Source organism: Staurois parvus, unplaced genomic scaffold (genome assembly GCF_062004578.1).
Source record: "Staurois parvus isolate SC_StPar_1 unplaced genomic scaffold, SC_StPar_1.0 ptg000282l, whole genome shotgun sequence".
Taxonomy (NCBI): Eukaryota; Metazoa; Chordata; class Amphibia; order Anura; family Ranidae; genus Staurois; species Staurois parvus.
Window position 1 is genome coordinate 2,284,322 of NW_028318078.1, and position 17,859 is coordinate 2,302,180.

General features: G+C 41.5%; 1 protein-coding gene across 8 annotated transcripts in view; it reads left to right on the forward strand.

Moving 5' to 3' along the window:
* The window catches only part of CACNA1D (calcium voltage-gated channel subunit alpha1 D), a 537,089-nt gene that overhangs the window by 57,543 nt on the left and 461,687 nt on the right, over nucleotides 1-17,859 (forward strand). For all 8 annotated transcript variants that reach the window (XM_089681862.1, XM_089681863.1, XM_089681858.1 and 5 more), the window contains exons 2-3: nucleotides 4,179-4,500; nucleotides 5,588-5,693. In XM_089681862.1, the coding sequence (XP_089537988.1) occupies nucleotides 4,179-4,500; nucleotides 5,588-5,693 (428 nt within the window). The remainder of the gene's footprint in view (nucleotides 1-4,178; nucleotides 4,501-5,587; nucleotides 5,694-17,859) is intronic.

Consider the following 17,859-nt stretch of genomic DNA (forward strand, 5'->3'; position numbering starts at 1 on the left):
CAAATCCGACACTGCATATATTGCAAAAAGCACTCTGGTCATGAAGGGGGTTTAAGGGCCCAGTAAGCAAAGGGTTAATCAGGGCCACAGTGTATCTTCATAATCACAATCATAGCCTTAGGTCAGTGGTGGGCAACCTTTTTTTTCAACTGAGCCAAATCTCGCCAAAACCACGATTGAAATTTATTTTGACAGCCACATTTTTAAAACTGAAAATACATCCCCCATATAGTAATACATCCCCCATAGTAATTCATCCCCCATATAGTAATTCATCCCCCATAGTAATTCATCCCCCATATAGTAATTCATCCCCCATAGTAATTCATCCCCCACATAGTAATTCATCCCCCATAGTAATTCATCCCCCATATAGTAATTCATCCCCCATATAGTAATTCTTCCCCCATAGTAATTCATCCCCCATAGTAATTCATCCCCCATATAGTAATTCATCCCCCATATAGTAATTCTTCCCCCATAGTAATTCATCCCCCATATAGTAATTCATCCCCCATAGTAATTCATCCCCCATATAGTAATTCATCCCCCATATAGTAATTCATCCCCCATAGTAATTCATCCCCCACATAGTAATTCATCCCCCATAGTAATTCATCCCCCATAGTAATTCATCCCCCATATAGTAATTCATCCCCCATATAGTAATTCTTCCCCCATAGTAATTCATCCCCCATATAGTAATTCTTCCCCCATAGTAATTCATCCCCCATATAGTAATTCTTCCCCCATAGTAATTCATCCCCCATATAGTAATTCATTCCCCATAGTAATTCATCCCCCACATAGTAATTCATCCCCCACATAGTAATTCATTCCCCACATAGTAATTCATCCCCCACATAGTAATTCATCCCCCACATAGTAATTCATCCCCCACACAGTAATTCATCCCCCACACAGTAATTCATCCCCCATATTGTCTCAATTCACTTACCTTTGCTCCGCGCGTTCCTCTCGCTGTGTTCCCGCGCCGTTCTGGTCTTCAGGGCGGACTGAGAGAGGAGTTCGTCACTCTGCCCCGCCTACATCCTGGCTGCCCCACCTACATCCTGACAGCCAATGTTCCACGCTCCGCGGGCCGGATTTTTGAGGAGGGAGGGGAGCGGGCGCCCGGCACACAGAAGAGCCGCATGTGGCTCGCGATCTGCGGCTTGCCGACCACCTGGTGGGCAGTGTGCTCCGGAGCCGCAGCAAAGATGAAAAAGAGCCGCATGCGGCTCTGGAGCCGCGGGTTGCCGACACCCGCCCTAACCAGTCACCACAAATTTCAAACTACTGAACTCTCGCAGCCCACCTAGATGCTGCCTCAATGATGCTAAATGACTTTTCAAGTGTGTGTCCTCTTCATCAGATCATAAGTCATTTGGCATCATCAAGGCAGCATCTAGGAGGGCTGTGAGAGTTCAGTAGTTCAAGGTTTGTGTGGCCTGGTTTGAGGAACCTTGGATTTTATAGGTTTTGTGAAATACGCACTACACATTTTACACTTTACAGTATGCCGATGCACAGTGGCTAAATGATTAGCACTTCCGCCTGGCAGTACGGTACTAGAGTCGCTGGTTCAAATCCCAACCACGGCATCACATGCCCGGAGTTTGCATGTTCTCCCTGTGCCTGCGTGAGTTTACTCTGGGTACTCCGGTTTCCTCCCATACTCCAAAGACATGCTAGTAGGTTAATTGGATCCTGTCTAAATTGGCCCTAGTATGTATGAATGTAGGCTAGGGACTTTAGATTGTACACCCCTTGAGGGTTAGGGACTGATGTGAATGTACAATATATATGTAAAGCGCTGCTTAAATTGATGGCGCTATATAAGTACCGGTAATAAATAAATACATTTCACATTTGTCTTTAAGGATTTCCCTGTCAGGAGGGAGCTGCAAGGTTGTGGAGCCTACCCCCATATTCAGCCAATTTATAAATATAAATACATGGAGTTGTTGTGAGGATAGTTGGAGCTATTTTGGTTCCTATAGATCAGTGGTCTCCAAACTGTGGCCCTGGGGCCAGATGTGGTCCTTTGCCTACCTCCCGGCTCTTGGGACACTATTCCATCCACAACTGACACCAATGATGGGGTGCCATTCCTCCCACTGACATCAGTGATGGGACACTATTCCATCCACAACTGACACCAATGATGGGGTGCCATTCCTCCCATTGACATCAATCATGGGGCACTATTCCTCCTACAGACACCAATGATGGGACACTATTCCTCCCACAGACACCAATGATGGAGTACCATTTCTCCCACTGACACCAACGATGTGGCATCCTTCCTCCCACTGACACCAATGATGGGGCTCCATTCCTCCCAGAGACACTGATGGGGCACTATTCCTCCCACTGACATGAATGATGGGGCACCATTCCTCCCACTGACACCAAAGATGGGGCATCATTCTTTCCACTGACACCAATGATGGAGCACCATTCCTCCCACAAACACCAATGACGGGGTGCTATTCCTTCCACCTAAACAAATGAAGGGGCACTGTTTCCTTCCACTGATGTTGGGGCATTTTCTACTCCCACTGGCCACAGTCCTGCCCCCATAGAGTCTGAAGGACAGTAAACTGGCCCTTTGTTTACAAAGTTTGTAGACCACTGCTATAGATTGTATCCATTTATATCTTTTTATTTTTAGCAGTAACATGTGTGGTCTGTTTTATTGGTGGATCTACAATAATGTACATGAATCATGAGATATATGAAACAGGAGAGCTTATTGTTGGGCTCTCTTCCATTTCAAGTACACTTGCATGAAAAAGCCTGGTTGTGCACAATACATTTTTTTGTATTACAACTCGGCATCAGTCAATGCCGAACTGATATAAGAGTCTGGACTTCCTAATTTCTTGGTCATGTGTTGTCAACAGTTTCTTGTTTTTTGAAGCCTCACAAGAATTCAAGCAATCTATTTTTACGCTTTATAAGCAAAGTCAAATATAGCAGCTCCAGAATACACTCCATATAGACAAAGCAGACAATGTATGGATCTGACAATTACATTAGCAGTTCTGATATGTAGATATAATAAATTGGGTTGGGATGTTATTTACAGTGTTTATTTAAAGCAGTATTAAACCCAAAAAAACAAAAATGTATTATTTTGGTATTATATTACCAATCAGTACACATGGTTACATCAGCTTTCTTTCTTTGGATTTTCCTCTCTGTTTTCACCTGGTGACCTGGCCAGTAACACACCTCCAGTATTAGTGAGACGCCACTTTGGAGGAATGAACACAGGACACAGCAGAAAGAGGCATTGACACTATGGGGGGAAGGGAATTTGAAATGTATTAGCAGATTTGAATACAAATAGCAATTTAAAGCCAAACTCCAGCTCACGCTTTATAATTAGTTACAGAAAAGGTTTTTTCTTTTTGGGACAAAGGTTTTACATGAATAAATAAAAGCTGATCATTTTAATCAACCCTGCCAGTGCTAAATGGCCAGTCTCATCCATGTAAGCTGATACATTCTGCTGGAGAGCTTGAACTTTTGAAAAACAGCAGAGTCACTGGCTTAATCACCAGATGAAAATAGAAGAAAGAAAGCTTAAAAAAGAAAACTAATACAGACATCACATCGAAGAAGTGGTAAATTGCAGTATAATAAATGTTTGCTTTGGGTTTATTAATGCAAAGTGTTCATTAAATGCTAATAATATAAAAATCAAATTTTAAAAGGATTATGGTTTGTGCATGGAAGGGGCGTCAGTCTTTATCCGAATTAAAGGTAAAGCAAGATATTAGTAAAATGATGTGCCCTAAAGTCTCCCTTTTTTTTGGAATAACCAGTATGGCAATTGAACCTATGCAGATAGGAGGAAAAGCATGTACTTATCAGTATATCCATCATAATTCCCTTTTAATTTTTCTGTTTAATTACATATTTATTTTTTTTGTACCAGAGTGACAAATTAAATCTCACTACAGGGCTGCTGTAAAGTAATAACGTTTACAAAGTGTAGATTATGAGACAGGAAAACAGAAGGTCAAAAAAATAGAGGAGGCTGATCAAGCATTGAGTTTGTATATCCTATATTACATAAATATAAAATTCTGTACATAAATCTATTTTTAAAAGTAGTTTCTGCTTAATCATATCTTTTAATGTGTTTTTTTTTTTTTTTTTTACAGGGGCGAACTATGCAAGTAGCAAACGACCTCCACTTGCTGTTGATGGGCCAAGTCTCCAGTCCAGGACTTCAGCACCATCCAAACAGACTGTCCTATCTTGGCAAGCTGCCATCGATGCTGCTAGACAGGCCAAGGCTGCCCAAAATATGAGTGCCACCGAGCCCCTGCCGGTTGGATCCCTGTCACAGAAAAAACGGCAACAGTATGCTAAGAGCAAAAAACAAGGGGGAAGCTCAACAAACAATAGACCAGCCCGTGCCCTTTTCTGTTTATCTTTGAATAACCCAATCCGGAGAGCCTGTATCAGTATAGTAGAATGGAAGTATCCTTTTCTCTTCTATTTGCCAACTGTGGTCAGTTTAAAATGGACACTGGGAAGAAGAGTTACTTTATGTGCTATTTCGGCTTTATAAAGTTGCAGAATATATGTAAAGGCTTGATTATTTTTTTAGAATGACTTGGGACATTACAATGCTAATTCTTACAACTCCTCATGGCGCCACTTGCAGTAAAAGGGTTTTTTGTAAATATTCAGGACCACAACATTGTCCAGTGGTTCTTAAAACAAAGTTGTCAGTGTCCAAGGTCGTGAGCCCTGGATAATGGTTTTTTATTTCAAAGTTCCATTTTTTTATCTTTTTTATCACTTAATTACTTGTATAGTGTTTATAATAGTTGAACGTTATCCTCTTAGTTTTCACTAATGACTTAGAACAGTGGTCTCGAAACTGTGGCCCAGGAGCTGGTTGTGGCCCATTGCTTGCCTTTATCCAGCCCATGGAGCACTATTCCTCCCAATGACGCCAATGATGGGTCACCATTCCTCCCACTGACTCCAACAATGGGGCGCTATTCCTACAACTGATACGAGCAATGGGGCTCTGTTCCTCCAACTAAAACCAGTGATGGGATATAGCGTACTCCTATTGCTACTCCCATCAGCCACAGTTTGGCCCACCTAAAGCCTGAAGGATAATACACTGGACCTTTGTTTAGAAAGATTGGAGACCCCATACATAGAAGATAGGTGAAACCCTATTCACAGGTATAATCTAACATTGCAGAACATATAGCCTTAGTAAAGAGCTTTCTGTATTACTTGTGTCAGACATGCTGTAGGGAACCAGTTAAAGTCAGGCTTCATCAGAGGGTCCAGCTCTTAGTTTTCACTAATGAAATAGAAAATAGGTGAAACCCTAGTCACAGGTATAATCTACCATTGCAGACCATGTAGCCTTAGTAAAGAGCTTTCTGTATTACTTGTGTCAGACATGTTGTAGGGGACCAATGAAAATCAAGCTCCATCAAAGGGTCCTGGGTATGTTCCCGGTCAGTCCAGCATGTCCACCAAATAAATGTTTTATATGATTTCATTATTAATTGTTTTGTGACCTTAACCTTCTCTTCAGACCATTTGACATATTTATATTAGTGGCAATTTTTGCCAATTGTGTGGCCTTAGCTGTTTACATTCCATTCCCTGAAGATGATTCCAACTCCACAAATCACAACCTGGTAAGTCCTATGATTTGCCGTCTGAATATTTTTCATGGAACTGAGATTAGTGACTTTTTTTGTGTGCTATGCTGCTGTAGCTACGTGAAGACTCTCTTTGACTTATTAGCAGGACCTGGAAGGGTGATGTTTGAAAAGTTGTAGAATCTGTCTGATTTGGGGAATCTAGAGGAAATAAATTATGGTGGTCTTTTGATATATTTGCAAACTGGTCCTAGAAAACGAAGTTCTGGATTGTAATTGGTTTCAGAGGGCATCATAGACTCTTTTTTTTTTTTACTCTGGTAAATCAGAGACATTGTGACATGGAGTTCTCATCATTCAAGAAAGAGCACGGGGGGGTCGGTAGATTTGGACTTTTGCTTTTAAATCCTAAAATTGGCTGAGTGGTACACGTGAACAGCTTGTTTCATTAGATAGCTAATACAACATTCTGGTATACAACTTTTTGGTGTACAGTAGCTAGAAAACCCTGTCAACTAATTGAATTTGACTTTTCATTAGAACATTGATAGTCTGTCACTAATTGATTACTAGGGACACTTTCTCAGTGCGCTTGCTCCCTATCCAGCCACTGCGCATGTTACACTGACAGGTGCATGGCTGAAGAGTTTTGTAGTAGGGGTGGGTGAAACCTGATGGGTAACTGAGTCACTAGTTCCCCATCAAGCCCACCTGACTGTTGGTTGACAGTGCATGGCAGTGGGCTGATTAATAGCCTATATTCAGTCTAATTGCGGCTTTTGAGTCTGCCCACTGCCATTCGCTGTCAATCAACAGCCATTTGGACCCAATGGGGAATTAGTCTCTCAGTTTTCCATCAGGTTTCGCCCACCCAGTGACAAGTAATTTCCCAAATATGGGCATTGCTCATTGTAGGAATCTCCTTGTTGACAGCTGTAAGGGGCCAGAGATACAATACTGTGTAGGAAATTGTCACATACATGACGACTTTCTAGCACATTTATGCCATGTTCTGAGTACTGGCTTACCTCTAGTTCGCAGATTAAGAAACTGGTCGTAATTCTTTAAGAATCTGTTGTTGTCACAGCGACAGGTTCTTAAAGTGGTAATTAAAAGAGAAGTATGGGGTTCTTATAATAAAAAAATGATATTCACCTAGGTGTATGCAGCTTCGGTCTTATGCTGCAGCTTCTAAGACTGTGAACTGAGCGATCAAGGACCTCTATGCACTTGGTTCTCGGTCTTCAATGAGCAGAAAGCCTGTCAGTCACTGTTCTCTTCTCTGCCTCTCCAGCACTCCGTGGAGCGCTGGGCTGTGCAGGGGACAGGAGAGGCTGGCTCTGGCTCTCAGCAGCTCACTGAGAGGCTGAGCCAGCTGCTGATCCAGGCATCTGGGTGGATCTGGATTATAAAGTCAGGATCGATCCAGAGCCTGGATCCACTTGAGTGACGTCGGCCTACTGTTGACTGAAAATAGGTCACAGGAGCACAGAAAGAACTACACTCCTGTGATCCATAGAAGACCAAAAAATCTTTGGCTATACTTCTCCTGTAAAACTACCTGAATTTGTCACCTGTGTTGGTTATGTTACCAAAATGCAAGATCTTGCTTGAATTAGGTGCAGGTAGTTCAAAAAGAAACTACTATCAGAAATGTGTTATAAAGGTTTTATCGTCCAAATGTGTAGGCAAAACATAATCATCCCATGTGAATTGTGTTTTTATTTAACAACATAGAGGGCTGGTGGATGAACAGTGCACCAGTAAGGAAACTGCTCATAGCAACCAATCAGCTTCCAATTGTCATTTCTGCAATATGTGTTTGTTAAAATAGGACAAAGGTTCTGATTGGCTGCAGGTAACAAGAACTATTCCTTACCCCACGCTTTTCATACATCAACCCCCATCGTGCAGCAGAAAATGTGCTATTGTGATACCATTGTGTGTTGTGCAATTAATACGAAAGGTGAAGAGTATTCTGTGATTGAAGATGGTTCAGATTTCCTGGTAAAATCCTACAGACCTCAGTCAGGCTATGTACAGCATGTTACATGACAGAACCAGGCGGAGGGGTACTTGTGAATTTGATTTGCAGGGATGTATTGAAAGTGGAAAAACAAGGTCCTGCCCTGTGCTATCTCAAGTGGATGTTTATATAATGAGACGCAATACATAAATTAAATATATTGAGATTGCTGTGCGGAAAATAATTGGATTCTCTCTCTAAGGCAGATCTCAGGTTTCATCGTTCTAGGTGCTTGTACTATTCAATGTGTAATCTGACAGCTTGGTAATATCGAGCTGGGAGATGTAGGTGGAGAGTTTTTAGTGGAATTTAAAATGTGGAAACTGCCATGTAACTTCACCGATTATTCTTGTAAAAGTTCCTTGAAAAAATTTGGATTTAATTTTCACATTTTACCTGCTGGCTTCGGTTTGTTTTCATCACCATGTTTTATATAAATGCAAGGACCAATTATCTAGAAGCCCCTCACCCCAATTTAAAAATACTAAATAAAGCTGGCAAAATAAAACTTCAGCAGAAAAAAATACATACCGGTACCTAAGACCCTGGGTTTCAGTCCCTTCCTAATAGCACCAGTGGCATCACAGGCACAGTGCAGAAATACTTTCTAGCAGATTTTCAGGTCCTCAGGTTTCCCAGGAGTCTGCAGTGAGGCAAAATTATGACATCAGTGCAATCAGAAAGCAGCGTAGGCCAAAAGTAATTTTTTTTTCTTTAAGCATTTGTTTTTTTTCAGGTTTTATTAAAGTTTTTTTATTTGGGGTGATGGCTCCTATAAAAGTAGCATTAGCTACTAAACACTTTCATAATATGAGTCTATCTACTGAGTGTTGTCCATAGATATGTACTGCAGAAAGCGGAACAGCAGGAGCTCTGTGCTGCACTGCTAAGCAGTACCAAGATGCCTACTCCCATTTATCCTCCATAGGTCTTGTTCAGGGACAGTACATCTTTTGGAACCGAACCTCTTGACTTGCTTTCCTCCTTTACTATTCCTCTTCAGGGTCTGATGTACAAAACTGTATAATTAAATATACTATGTATAGTGGTTTTGTATATATTTTATTTCTGTATTATTGTTAACGTTAAAAAAATTTATTTCTTTTCTTTTTAATGTAGTGCATGTAAAATATTGCAAATTTATATTTGTTTTCTCATCTCGAACCATCTTGTGGGGCTTTAGGCACCATTTTGATTGTTTTCCTTTATCTGTTCTTTGTTGAACAAAGACTGTTGTTGACAGAACTCAATAGTTCAAGCTGAAATTTACACAAAGGTGAATGAGTGGAGTTGATTTGCTAAAATTGGAGAGTGCAAAATCTGGTGCAGTTCTGCATAGAAACCAATCAGCTTCCGGGTTTTATTGTCAAAGCTTAATCGAATAAGCTGCACCAGATTTGCACTCTCCATTTTTAGTAAATCAACCCCAATGACTTATCAGATGGCTAAGGTTGATTGAAAGCAGTCCTTCCTAAAAGGAGACAATCTGCTGTTCTGTCTGTTTAAAGTGTTAGCTCACCTTTACCAGAAACCTGCATATGCAAATAAGGGCGTATGTGGATAATAACAAACTGGGTGTCTCTAACTAAGCTTGCTATAGGTGTAGGCCATTTATGTACCTCATGAAGCCTGACTGGAATACTTCTAGGACGTTGCTAAGTGAGGCCTAGTCATTGCTGCTCACTTCCACCATCACAGGAGTGAGCTTTTCTCTGAATCAAATGCCCGCACATACTCTTTCTCTCTCATGATGCAGTAGCTCTGAACTCAGCGTCTGAGAGCTTACTCCTGTGATGGTGGAGTTGGGCAGTAATTACCAGGCCTCACCTAGCAACGCCCTGGGAGTTTTCCAGTCAGGCTTCAGGAGTTATGTAAATGGACTACACTTATTAAAGTTGAATATTATTCAACTTTAGTCAGAGCTGCACAGTTTTTTTTATCTATGGGCACCCCTTAACTGCATAGGCAGCTTTTTGGTAAAGGTGAACTATCCCTTTAACTAACCCATTGAGCGAGATTTACTAAATCTGGAGCACTCAGGATCTGGTTCAGCTGTGCATGGTAGCCAATCAGCTTTTAACTTCAGCTTGTTCAATTAAGCTTTGGCAATAAAACCTGGAAGATGATTGGTTTCTATGCAGAGCTGCACCAAATTTTGCACTCTTCAGGTTTAATAAATTACCCCCATAGTGTCCTAGGAATCCTTTGTCATGTATTAACTGTTTATTTGTACAAAATTAAAAAAGACAAACATTGTTAAAAAACCAAAACTTATACAAACAGACATAATACAGTTTAAACATTTCTAAATTTAAATAAAATACTAAAAAAAATTTGACCCTAAATTCCCTGTGTAAATAAATACTTACAGTGGACTTGGCTTTGTCTATTCAGGGTAAAGAGAGAGTTTTACGTAGTTGCCCAACCCCACTCCTTTTGCTTGTCTTTGTTTTTTATCTCTGCGACTCCAATCAACCATCACCCAACTATTTGTACTTTCTGGTATGGGGGGAGACTGGGACTCTTCTCCCCATCTCAATGCAGCACTAGTTGCCTAGTAGCCAGTCGCCAGGCCCAAGTGCTGTCACATGGGGGCAGCTAGAGAGTACTTAGCCCTATGTAAGCTCTGATCGCAATGGCTTGGAGTGCATACTTTTCACTTCCACAGGTGAAGAGGTTGGAGGGAAGGGAAGGAGAGTTTAAGCAATTGGAGGATCTTCCAATTCCTGAGCAAAATACAAGTTCACCTTATTCTTACTCCTCTAACCATTTACCCTTCATGTTCGTTGATTCTTTTCGACACCCCACCTCTCCTGTGGACAAAAAAAAAATGTTGTCTATTGCAGGTTCTATTTGTTATTGATTGACACCCAGAGTCAGTTAACCCACATTAGCCAACATGACTCAACCCTTTATTCTGAGCCCAGACTTACAAGAACGTTGTCTAGACTCATGCTCACACCTCATAATGTGAGTGCTGGTCTGTGCAGAGGAATGGACTGGCCACTACTACTACAAAAGAGGAGGAAGAAGAACCCTGGTTTGGAGTGTGACCATGGTAAAGGCACTAGGATATAAAGGCAGTGTTGTTTTTGGTTTAGTTTTTTTTTACCTCTTATCTTATTTATTTTACCAGGTAGTGCTGCCATTTCATACTCATCTGCACCGGGTCCTATGCCACCATCTTGGTACTCTTCAGCTGCTTCCTCTTCCGGGTGCAGCCGGCTAGCTATCAATAAAGCACTGGGGCCCGAAAAAAAAAATGGAAGTAAAATATACAGTTCCCCTTTGGAGAGGTTTTTAAACTGAATTGACTTCTTTTTGGGAGCTCAAACAGAACTTCTCCCTCTCGGTCAACACTGAGTATTTTTAATCATTATGCTGCTAGGATTGGTAGATAGGGAAGTAGATCATATTTACTTGTTATGAAAGTTTTTTACATTGCCTTCAGCTACTTCCTGGTTTCTATGCCTAGGCAACTTATGTCATACATCCCAGGAGTCTTCAGGAGGGGAGGAGGGTTTTTTTTTTTTTAGCAACGCACACCCTCCTGCTTGCATGCCTGATGAACTCCAGAATTTAAATGCTACATAAATCTTCTCCCCTTACCTGAGATGGCAATGGCCAGAAATGCTGGGGGGTGTTTTTTAACGTGATTTCTCAGCAAAATAAAGCATGGGGACATAGATGGATAGGGGAGTTTGCTTTGAATTGTAAACATGCATTTAACAGCGTTTTTGGTGTGTGGTGCTCAGATGCAGTGAAGTTCCACTTTACTCCAGAGCTTAAAGCGGAGCTCCATTCAGAAGGGGAGGTTCCACATTAAGGCTGCATCCCCCGCCCGCTCCCCATTAAGGATTGGCACCTTTTGGGAGCGGGGGGAGCAGGTACCCGATTTTGACAGGTACCCACTCCCACATCCGCTGCGATCGCCTAGGCCAGGGGTAGGCAACCTGCGACTCTCCAGCTGTTGCAGGACTACAAGTTCTATCATGCCTCTGCAAGTCATAGCTGTAAGTGTCAGTTTTGTAATGTTGCAATGCCTCATGGGAAATGTAGTTCCACAACAGCTAGAGAGCCGCAGGTTGCCTACCCCTGGCCTAGGCGATCGAAAGTGGAAGTTGCTGTCCCCCCCTGTAGTCTTCTGGGACATGTGACAGGTCTCAGAAGACTACGGGGCCATTCACAAGTCACAGTGCTACTCATGCTTGCGCAGTGGGCACACAGCTGTGAACCCGTAAGCTGTCACAGTGGGTGCCCACACTTAAGATGCCGAGGAGAGAGGATGGCTGATGAAACCGGCTGCGGTGAGGACACCGCTGGATTGAAGGAAAGGTGAGTGTCTGTTTTATAAAAGTCAGCAGCTACAGTCTTTGCAGCTGCTGACTTTTATTCTTTACATTTTGACTGGAGCTCTAGCAGTCTGAATATGTCCATATTTCTGTGCTCAAAGCGGTACTTTTTTTTTGCATGGAAATATGTATTTTTTTTATTGTAGGCCTGTAAGTTTTAGGAATAACTCACTGAAATCTGTCCGAACAAGAGTCTAGTAAACATCCCGGGTATGTTAATATTTGAAATACGAAATCATAGATCATAATATAATAAATAATCATAAAAAATAATAATATAATAATAAATTGAATTCAATAATATAATCAAACCAAAAACACTGAAGTTTGAAATATAGCGCCAAGTTCGCACATCACTGAGCAAAGTCGCAAAATCGTTTTCAGTGTCTGATGACGAATTTTCCCACGAATCAATATCACTCAATTCTGCAAGTGATTCTAATTTACTATCGCTGTTCTCTAGCTGGTCTAAAACCGCATTTGACCTAAAGGGACGCTTTTTGGACGCCATGGACATTTCTCAGTTTCCAGGCAGAAAGAACAGTAAAAATGCAGGCAGGGCACAGGACAAAGCACTCGGGACAAAATGTATGTGAAATGGTTTGATACAGTAATGTTTTACTATGTGATTTTAGTGAATTTAGTGAATGTCACTTTTACAACTTTCAAATTTCCCGCCGTTCCATCCCCGTACGTCCCAACATCACAGGGAATGGAACCCAGAAGACAGATGCCGGCATCGGCCGGAGGACATTACCATGGACACTGCAGGAGAGACATCGCGGGAGCGAAGGACAAGGTAAGTGAAGAAGAGATCCCAGAGCATCGCTGCAGGGTGTTCCCGAGTGTAGCTCGGGGTTACCGCTTGTGGTGCTGAAACTTTACCCCAAGCTACACTCGGGAATACCGCCAGGGAGGTTAAACCGCACCTAAATGACCTCCCCCTGCTCCTATTCCATTAAAGAAAAAAAAAAGGTGTGTGTGGAGATGCACCACCGGTTTCTTCCATGTGTTTGGAAGCTGCCAGAGGCCAGTGACACAGGCGCACAAATGCTGAAAGCTTCTGGTGGATGGGCACTACAGTTACCTGCGGCATTTGTGTGCATGTTCAAAAATCAACCCATGTGCCCTAAAACTTGCAGCTTAGTAACATTCTACTGCCTCCAATAACTGTGACGTAGCAATCTCAGAAGGGAGTGGGGCTGGGCCCAGGCTGGAAACCCGGAAGTGCTGCCTTGCAGCACAAAAAGAAACAAAATGGTAAAACATTTTTGCATTTATGTAAGAGGGAAGGGGTGGGGGTCATAGTAAGAAATTGTTTAGTTATGTTATATGTGGAATTTATAAAAATGTGTTGGTTGGATTTTTGTAAAAAAAAGATATATATATATATATATATATATATATATATATATATATATAGGTTGGGGGTGCTCTGTAACTTGAGTTCTGCACAAGTTTAGGGAACCGATGATTGTGGTGCTTGGTTGCTTGGTGAGCATCTTGAGGTTAAGCAAGCCTCGTAGTTTCCCATGAGATCTCCCTGTTAATGGTTGGCCCTATTTACACAGCAGACCAACTCTTCGTGTTTGTTTTTATTAATTTTTATTAACCCGTGAGCTTAATTCATGTAGGACCCAAGGTTTACATTGATGCTCCAATTGTTTTAATGTGTCTTTCCTGCATTATTCATGTAGTCTTCTTGTACATTCTAATCTATAGAGATTGCAGAGAGCGAGCAACCCTTCTTTTATGGGGGTGGATGCAAGTGGATCCATCAGCCTGTTGTACACAGTTGTTCTCTTTGAAATTCATGTTTGATGATTACATTTCTTATTCACCTAGCCTGGATTTCAAACACTTTTCATTCTCCAGTAGCATACCTACCGACAATACATTAGCCAAAAAGGACAATAGGCCTTTTTATTGAAATCATGCATATTTTTGTGTTTTTAGATTGAGAATTGGGACTTTGGCAGAAGTAATCATCCATTACCATGCAGGTGTAAGGCACACATTATTAGGGCAGCAATACATGGGAAATGTTTAATTACGAGATTGTAGAGCTCTTGTCTGTCTTTTGATTGAAAATTTGCAGTAAGGTAGCTGGCGAGGAGCACCCAGCACAAAGAACGATGCCTACTCTAAGGCTTGGTTTACACGTGGTGGAGAGGGAGAGTTAAAAACACGTGGTTGAGCCATGTTTTAAACCCTCCCCCCCAAACTGCTTCTCCTAAGCTGCAAACACAGTCTTACAGGGTATGTACATGCTTTGCATTGCAGTGCAGCAAAAATTATGCCTGCTCTCACGTTCGGCAGGCAATTCGAATTAATGGGACAACAGACTCACAACCGCTCCACAGTGTAGTGATGCAGGCTTTTAGAGGTTCAGGCAGGCAGTGAAGAGGCAACATAATGCCTTTTCATCGCCTAGCAAATCCCCTCTAAGAAAAGCTATCCACTGCAGATGATTCTTCAGAGGTCCAGTGCAAGTGTAAATGAGTCCTTAGGGCTTGGTTGAGGGGCGGTAAAGCCCCACAGTTGAGCTGCGCCCCCACTGCCTCTGCTTTTGCTGCAGAGGCAGCTGCTGGGGGTGTACACATTCTTTGTTTTGCAGTCACAGCAAGAATTATGCTCTGTCTGGCTGAATGCGATTCATTCAAGTAAATGCCTTGATCTCTGAAAAGAGATCCGTGTTAAGATCATTCTTCAGAGAGCATTTGACAGGCAGTGAGGAGGTAGTACAACACCTCTTCACTGCCTGTCAAATGCTCTCTGAACAGTGATCAGAACACGGATTGCTTTTCAGAGATCAAAGCACGTGTAAAGAAGCCCTTAGATCTCCCTCTGACTAATATTTCCTGTAACTCTCAGGCCTTGAATACACGGCCTTTCACTTGGACAGAGCCCCGTGAACTTCAAACTTTGACAAAGCATTTGCTACAAGCTTCAAGCAGCTGTCTTGATGCTTCTGTATCTCTGGGCAAAACTTTTTTTTTTTTTAATTTGTAAAAGTAGGAAAGTGTCATATCCTGCTGGCTGAAGATGACGTCCTTTGCGGACTCCAAATATCATTTTTTGTTGGTGACAAATAAAGTGTTCTGTCTTTTTTGATTAAACTTGGGGGAAAATTTGCTAAAACTGGAGCACTCGGAATCTGGTGTAGCTGTTTATAGTAGCCAATCAGCTTGTTCAATTAAGCTATGACAATAAAACCTGGAAACTGTTAAAGAAGAAGTTGTAATCCTATACTCTTAGTTGATCCAGAGGAAGGCAAAAAACCCAGCAAAGCATGATCAAATTTGCTCCTGCAGGGAAAAAAATTCCTTACTGATCCCCCGAGAGGCAATCGGATCTTCCCTGGATCAAAACCCCAAGGTGTGCTGGTGACATCTTTATTTGACTCATGTTTTGGCGGCACCACTTGCCATTTCACCACAGCACCCTTTTATTTAATTGGGTCTAATTGCTATATGAAGTGTTTTGTATTTATGGTGAGAGGATTTACTCTCTCTGTTTGTCCTGGTAACCATTGTCACCGGAACTGGTGGTGAGGAAAACATGTAAAATGGGGACAACTATGTTCCCTGACTGAAGAAATTTTTGCTCACTTCCTGTTGTGTCTCCAGGACAGGAAGTGAAGGAGAATCCCCAGGATATAGACAGCAAAAAACAACAACCAATTACTACCCCTCAAACTACTGTCCAAAATTAGAAAAAAAAAACATGTTTTGACTAACGATAAAACACATAAAAGCACCTCTCATCTCTAGTTTGAGGATGTTAAGCACAAATCATAATAGGAGTATCACTGTCACTTGGAACAAGCATCTAACCCAGCCTTTCCCAACCTTTTTACCCCAGAGGAACCCCTAAAATAATTTTCAGTTCTATGGGAACCTTGCTAAAACTAATCATGGGCCAATGGCAAAAATACCTTTTACATTGGTAGTCAGTAGGAAGAATGCACCCTCTGCAGTGGGGATCAGAATTTCACCCTTACAGACATCTAAACAGATCATTGGTGTCATGCTTCTGGCTCTGCCAATTGGCATTGGTCCTGATATTGTGCAGACCCCATCAAATGGGAGGACAATCAGCCACAGTCCAAGAAACCCCTAGCAATATCAGGAGGAACCCTGTTTGAGAATGGCTGGTCTAACCTTAGCAATGCATAGAGCAGTCAACCTGTTGGGTAGCTTAGCTTTTCATCCAGACATTATTGTTGTGCGCCAGTCCACCCAACCCCTGGACATTACCTGTTTGTGATGCTGGAGCACCCTCCTTGTTGACTCTCACATGGAAAGCTTGAGACTGCCAATACTAAGAAGCTTCTCACAGCCCCAAATTAGATTGAAGCCTGCCTAATGCAGGCCATACATGGGTCAAATTCTGAAACATTTAGAAAATCATAGCTAATAATTATCTTTCAAATTTCACACCATAAGTGGTCTGCAACATCAGCCAATTTTGGTGCAGCCATTGTATTTGAGTGATTGAATTGAAAAATTGAAATTAAAGGAAATCTTTTGAAAAATGAACAAATGATGGAAGAATCATGTGAGAAATATCATCGAAAATGAAATGGACTTGAACTGTGACCTGGAAAGAAAACTAGATTCCCAGCCATGAAAATTATTTTCTGTAGCAATACAGGTGAAATTGATGGCTTGGTTTGAAATCAATTGTGGCACCATTGGATCACAAAATGCACGTAATTTCCGATTTTTCAAAAAATATTCATTCAGAATTCGAGCCATGCATGGCCTGCCTAAGAAGCTTCTTAAAGCCCCAAATTAGATTGAAGCCTCCCTTATGCAAGCCATACATGGGTCAAATTCTGAAGAAATTTTCTTTCGAAAATTATAACTAAGCATTTTCTTTAGAATTTTGTACCATTAATGCACCGCAGCATTGGCCGATTTTAGTGCGGCCATCGAATCTGAGTGAACGGGAATGGATAACCAGGGAACTACACCAGACACTCCTGTGCCTCTATCCTACAGTCTAAGTAGCTAATAAAAAGAGAACAAATGCATCTACACTGAAGGAAATAAGTATTTGATCCCCTGCTGATTTTGAATGTTTGTCCACTCAAAGAGAAAGTCTGAAAATCGAAGGGTAGGTGTATTGTAACACTGAGAGACAGAATAGCAACAAAAAATTCAAAAGAAATGCATGTCTAACAAATTATGCACTGATTTGCATGTTCATGAGGGAAATAAGTATTTGATCCCCTATCATTCAGCAGGATTTCTGAAAACCAAGAAAACAAGCAGAGAGACCTTGCGGGCACTGCAGGATTTCAATCCTTACCAGTGTAGTGTGTTACCAATTGTTTTCTTGGTGACTGTGGTCCCAGCTGCCTGGAGATCACCTTCTCACCAAGCTGCTTGGCGATAATTTTGTAGCCCAGTCCAGCCTTGTGTAGGTCTACAATCTTGTCCTTGACATCCTTGGACAGCTCTTTGGTCTTTGTCATGGTGGAGAGTTTGGAATCTGATTGTATGAAAGACACCTGGTAGCCAGAAATCCTGCTGAATGATAGGGAATCAAATACGTATTTCCCTCATGAACATGCAAATCAGTACATAATTTGTTAGACATGCATTTCTTTTGAATTTTTTGTTGCTATTCTGTCTCTCAGTGTTACAATACAGTGTTACAATACACCTACCATTCAGTTTTTAGACTGATCACTTCTTTGTGAGTGAGCAAACATTCAAAATCAGCAGGGGATGAAATACTTATTTCCTTCGATATATTATATATATATATATATATATATTTTTTTTTTTACTTTAGGATAGCAAGGGGCAGGTAT